General features: G+C 61.6%; 1 protein-coding gene across 1 annotated transcript in view; it reads left to right on the top strand.

Annotated features, from left to right (window-relative positions):
* The first annotated feature begins 529 nt into the window (after window positions 1-529).
* The window catches only part of LOC105308686 (SPARC-related modular calcium-binding protein 2), a 117,921-nt gene continuing 112,732 nt past the window's right edge, over window positions 530-5,718 (top strand). Inside the window, exon 1 of the mRNA XM_011384672.2 lies at window positions 530-784. Coding sequence (XP_011382974.1) covers window positions 701-784 — 84 coding nt within the window. The 5' untranslated portion in view covers window positions 530-700. The remainder of the gene's footprint in view (window positions 785-5,718) is intronic.

Below are 5,718 nucleotides of genomic sequence, written 5' to 3'. Positions count from 1 at the left end.
AGGAGAACCGCAGGGGGCTGGGGACTGACCTAGGTGTCCCCCCACCCCGGTTAACTCTGGTGGGTGGACCAGGCCCCCGGGGCTGGTGGTGCAGCTCAGGTAGGTGTCTGGGTGTCCTGCGGCAGGAGAAGGGTGGGGTGCACCTGGCAGCTGTGCCAGGGAGCTCCCCCAGGGTGCTCGCGCATTTGCGTGCCTGCGTGTGTGCGTGAGCGCTCGCGTATATTTGCACACACATATGTTCATGCATGTGCACACACGTGTGCGCGCGCCTGTGCGCCCGCGCAGGGAAAGAGGCACCACGCACGGCACCAGCAAGCTCCAGCACGGGCCGGCGGCCCCTCTGCGGCTCACGCTCCCGGAGATCCCCGCCTGCGGCGGCTCTTGGGCGGCTCTTGGGCCAGAGCGGGCATCGGAGCTGAGCGGGGCGCGGCGCCGGCGCGGGAGGTGGGGCTCGGGGAGGAGGGAGGGAGGAGGGACGAGGGAGGGAGGAGGCTCCGGGACGTTCTGGAGTTCTTTGACAGGAGCCAGAGAAGCCGGGAAGGGCCAGAAGACCGCGCAGTGCCGCGGGGCAGCTGGTCGAGTCCGGGCCTCGCGGAGCGGTGGGAAGAGGACCAGGAGCAGCCCCCGCCCTCCGTCCTCCGTCCGGCTGCCGCCGCTGCCCCGTGTCGCAGCGCTCCCGGCCGCGCGCCCCGCCGGCACCATGCTGCTGCCCCAGCTCTGCTGGCTGCCGCTGCTTGCGGGGCTGCTCCCGCCGGCTCCCGCGCAGAAGTTCTCGGCGCTCACGGTGAGTCCCGGCCCCGTGCCCGCGTCCCCGCCGGCCCGAGCGCCCAGGCAGAGCGCAGGTGACCCTCGAGGAGGTGGTGCCTCCGCCCGCTGGCGCGGCCAGGGCAGGTGGGTCCCAGGCTGGTACTTGGCGTGCGCGCCGGAGCCAGACGGCCTCCCTCTTCGGTGGGCTCCTGGGGTCCTCCCCCCCACCCCCACCCCCGACCAGGGACCCTCTACCCGCTTGGAGGACTTGCTCAGCTGCAGGCGGCTCGTGGGGTCCTACCGCCGCGGGTAGGAGGGAGTTGGGGTGCGCTCCCCGACTCGCGGGTGAGCAGGGCCTCGCGCGGACACAAGGTCTGGGAACACCGGCGCCGCCCCGCGGACCGTCCGAGGCGGCCCCGCCACGGACTCGGCGCCCGGTGCCGGTGACCGCCAGCCCGGAGCGCGTGTCTCCGCGGGCTCTGGGCGCGTGCGCTGGGGAAGTCGTGGGCCCTCCTCAGGCCCACAGGCTTGGCCTGGCTCTCCAGGAGACCTCCCGAAGTGCAGCTGGGAAAAGCAGATGACGTTACAAATAAGGATCATCTGTCACTCGTGTAAGCGGCAGAAAGGGGAGGGAGGAGGCGCCTCCCCGTCCTGTGGCCGCTTTGCCCTGCGGGTCCTCTCCCAGGGCCGGTGCTGCGCGCACGCCGGCGCGCGCCCGAGCGCATGGGTCACCGCGGTTGACCGCTGTATGTTTTTCTTTCTTAGCTGAAACTTCTAGACGACGGCCTTGGCCGGCGAGGCGCGCGGTGCCAAGCACGGAGCTATGTCCAGGGGGCTGAGCCAAGCCACCGGCCGCTGGCCCGGGCCGCGTCTGCAGCCCCCAGCTCGGGCGGACCTCGTGGGCTTGCAGTGTTCGCAAACCCATAATTAATGCAATCTGCAGAAACGAAAACATTCCACTTAAATGTGTTTTTGAACAAGTGCTTGAGAAAACACGCAGGCAGAGAGAACACCTCTGGCGGAGGGACTCTTTTAAGTGGACAGGGACTTGTCCTGAAAGGTTTATTGTATTGAACATAGACGCTTGGAAGGAGCTGTGGTCCTGCTCTGCCTTTCAGCGAGTCTGAAGCACTCCTGTGAGCCTTTTTCTTTCTGTCTTTCTTTTTTCTTTCTTTTTTTTTTTCAAAGCAGTGTGAGGGGGGAAGGAGTTGGTGAGTTCGCGGTTCATACCTAAAATTCTTCTGGAGCCGTCCCGGGGTCCCTGCCTTGTGTCTCACAATGACTCGTCGATTAGAAACTGCTAACTTTCGCACGCCCGGCCTTCCCATCAGAACTCCGATTCCCCCAGGGGGGCCATCGGACACTTCCTGCGTGTGTTCTCGGGGATACACATCCACACGTACACACGCGCAGAGGCACACGCACACGCACACGCACACGCACACAGATGCTCCGACGAGAGGCAACGCAGAGACAGACCGGTTCTCCGAGCGAGACCCTAGCATCCGATTCCGGCGCCGTGGCAGCACGTCGCCTACAGTCGCCACAGATCTTCTGCAAGTGCAGAAAGCAGACTGTCATCTGCTGCTGTCTTCGGGGGAGCCTCAGCCGGGTGGTCCCTGGGAGGGAGAGCAGGATCCGTGTGGTTAGTTATTGGAACCGTTTAAATCTGCAGATTTTCTTTGCTCCCCTTCCCTCCCCTCCTTGAGTTTGACTGTTTGCTTCGCCTCTGGTGCCTTGCGGTCCCAAGCCGGCTCGAGGGGCTCCTGGGCTGCCAGCCACACGCGGGGCCCGGCGGGGAGCCGCTCGCAAGGGAGACGCGTGTGGTGCCTGTTTCACTGCCCTGCTCCGGAACTGGTCTTAAAACGGCCTTTGCAAATAAAACGCTGTGTTGCTTTTGCATCCAGGAGAAAAGTTGAAAGCTGTAAAATATGTTGGCGGACTCCTTCGCAGCCCGCCCCCGACCCGGGGCATCGCGAGGAGGCGTCGCGTGTGCCGCACCTTCCTCTGTAGCTGGTGTCTCTGCAGTTGGCTCTCCGGTCCTCGGGAGGCTCTTTCGCAGACAAAGGAATGGCTCTCTCGCCACAGGACCCACGTGACCTGTGGTAAACCGGAGGCAGCAGCAGGCGTGGGAGGCTGGGAGTGGCTCGGCTTCCTCTTCTTCAGTTTCCTTGTCTGTGAAGTGGGGAGAAAGTAACAATATCTGCGTAGCACGTGCGAGGGCTGAAGACAAGGCGTTTAACGTGCCCGGCACACGTGGGTCCTCCAGTTAACACGGTGTCGCTGGTCCACACGAGGCGGTTTCAAATTCCGCGGTTATCACCGTGCACGCTGCTGTGTCACCAGGTGTGCAGGGGTCCTGGCCCCGCGCGTTCCCCCCCGTCACAGAGCTGGGGGCACGCTGCCTGCTCTCCCTCCGTGTGTGTGTGCGTGTGCGTGTGCGTGTGTGCGTGTGTGTATGTGTGATGAGGGCAGGTGAGCTGTGTGGACTGGACGGGCCAGCGGGGGACGCGGCCCTCCAGCCTGTGCCGCCTCCTTCCGTCCCTTCCATTTCTTCTGGTGGGAAGCAGGGGTGTCCCCGCCCCCTTGGGGTGGCGAAGGTCGTCACTTGGCTTCTCGGAACCGCGCATTTGTCTCCTCCCTCCCTGCGTTTTGGGGCACAGTTTGCCTGAGTGTGTCACTGGGTTTGATCACCTCCACGATTCTGTGTTCAAGACCCAGAGAACCTGCTGTGCTTGATAATTTCCATTTTATTTTTCACCATGGTTGTCCTTTAGGAATGGCACCATCAGACCCTTTGTGTTTTTTCTGTGTTTTACACAATGGCTTTGTGTAAACTCTGGTCATCGGTGGTCAGACCTCAGCGGTATTCCGGTCAGCAGATGGCGCCGTTGAGTGTGTTAATGCCCTGCGACTTGGGCCCAGGTGGCTTCTTCCTTGAAGTGGGAGCAGCCTAAGGCCAGGCCACCTCCGCTGGCTGTGGGCCTGGCTGCCTTGTTTAAGTTCTGAGGAGGGTAGAGACTGCAGAATGACTTCCAGCATAAGTCATTGGCCGCGCAGACAGGTCACGACCCTCTGCTTTGGCAGAGGTGCAGTTAGACGGCTCGGTGGACAGCCGGAAAGCCGGGACCAGTGAGGAGTGACATTTCTACCCCCGTGTCCCCAGGCCTCGAGCCCGAGGTGTCGCCCGAGGTGTCACCCGACTGCGTCGCCCCACTGCAGAGCAGCTGGACGGCTCCGTGTGGGGACCAGCCACCTCCCTCTGAGCACTTTCTCACCCCCAGGGGGCCGTGCCCCCCTGGGTGCCCACGAGGGACTCCGTCGAGAGCCCGTGATGGGTGTCGCTGAGCTGCATGCACTGTGTAAGGGCACTTCGTGTCCTCGTTTTACCGTCATGACGATCGAACCAGAAACTTCCTTTGTGTCACATTCAAGAGGAGAGGAAGCGGGGTTCCCGAGGCCCCCGAGTTTGCGCGCCGGAAGCCCACGGAGGCGCCTCCGAAGTTGGCCTGAGCGTTCGCCTCCCTTGGCGAGGTGGGCGCGGCCCCGGCACAGGTTTTGGTGTCAGCTCCAGGGACTTTATGATTCGGCGCCGCCTCGTCCCAGACCGCTTGGCTGGCCGCGCGTCCCCCGGGGGTCGGGCGCGGGCCGTGCTGGGGACGCGCTGGTCTGGGGACTGTGCCCGGGGTGCCAACGGCCTCTTCAGCCCCGCGCGCACGCCTTTGGGGGGGCAGGAGATGGGAAAGCAGCCTTTGCTCACGTGTAAGTTTTAAAACGTTTCGTTAGTCACATGTCCACGAGAAGGTCTGACAGTGATGTCGCTGAGGCGCGCGCGTCGGGCGGTGGTGGCGGGAAGGCGCGCGGCCGGGTCTGCGCGTTCCCACCGGCGCCCAAGGTTCCGCAAGCGATTTCGCGACTCCGGGTCCCCCCACCCTCGCACGTGCTGCGGGGACCTGGGATGTGCTCAGGCAGCCCCAGGGGGACCGGAGCAGGTCAGGAGAGGAAATCACACACCGGGAAGCCATTTCCATGGCGACCCACAGCCCCGCGAGTGCGCGGGACTGGGCACCGCGGACCCGCTGCAGGCTCCTGAGGCCGTGGGCTTCCAACTCCGGTCAAAACGAACCGGCACAGCGAGCTCGGAAGTTACAATGGGGCTGTCGCTGAGATGAGCAGCGCCGCCCTTTGGGCGAGGGTGACATCTACGTGTTTTTAAATTAAAAGGTTCCCTGTTTCACACATACGGGACACAGACCGAGAATGATGGATTTGCATAGGATCTCGTCATTAGAGGGAAAAAATAAGAAAAAAACCTTCCGAGTTAATTTATAGAAAACCAGAATTGTCACCTTTATGCTTCCCTGACTGACGGTGTTGGTGACTTTCACTATTAATATTTGTAAATGTTAATATTTGTAAAAGCTTTCACTCTGAATATTTGTACATCTGTAGACTTCGAATATCAACCTATTGAATGTTTAACCGAAGCCCGCCGGGGGGAAAGGGTTCAGAAAGTGAAATTCTAATTTCGTACGGGTTAAGAAGAAATTATCGTAAAAGTGAGAATAACAGACATTCTTACGTGGTTTTGTAGTCCCGGGCTGAAAAATCCGAGAGCAAAAGTCGGTGAAAAAACACAGATGCATAGAACCAAGTCAAATGTCAACTCGCATTTATCTTGTCCGGGTCAAAAAAAAAATTGTAAGTGGAAACTTGTGTACCGTGATACCGAGCCAGATTTCAGGGGACTTTCCGGCACGGAGCCAGTCTCAGCACGACGGCCGAAGCCGTAACAAATTCAGATTTCTGTAGTGGGCGACACAAGGCGGCGCGTCACCAGCGAAGGGGCCGTTCAGGGGACGCAGTGTCCACACAGCGAGTGACACTCCCTGCCTTCTGCGTCCACCCTTTCTCCTCCTTTCTCTCTCGGGCTCCCGTCCAGGTCACGGTCGCTCGCTGGGCTTCTGCGCC

This window comes from Pteropus vampyrus, unplaced genomic scaffold, assembly GCF_000151845.1.
Source record: "Pteropus vampyrus isolate Shadow unplaced genomic scaffold, Pvam_2.0 Scaffold615, whole genome shotgun sequence".
Classification (NCBI taxonomy): Eukaryota; Metazoa; Chordata; class Mammalia; order Chiroptera; family Pteropodidae; genus Pteropus; species Pteropus vampyrus.
The sequence above is the reverse complement of the archived record's forward strand: the minus strand, read 5'-3'. Positions and strand labels throughout refer to the sequence as shown.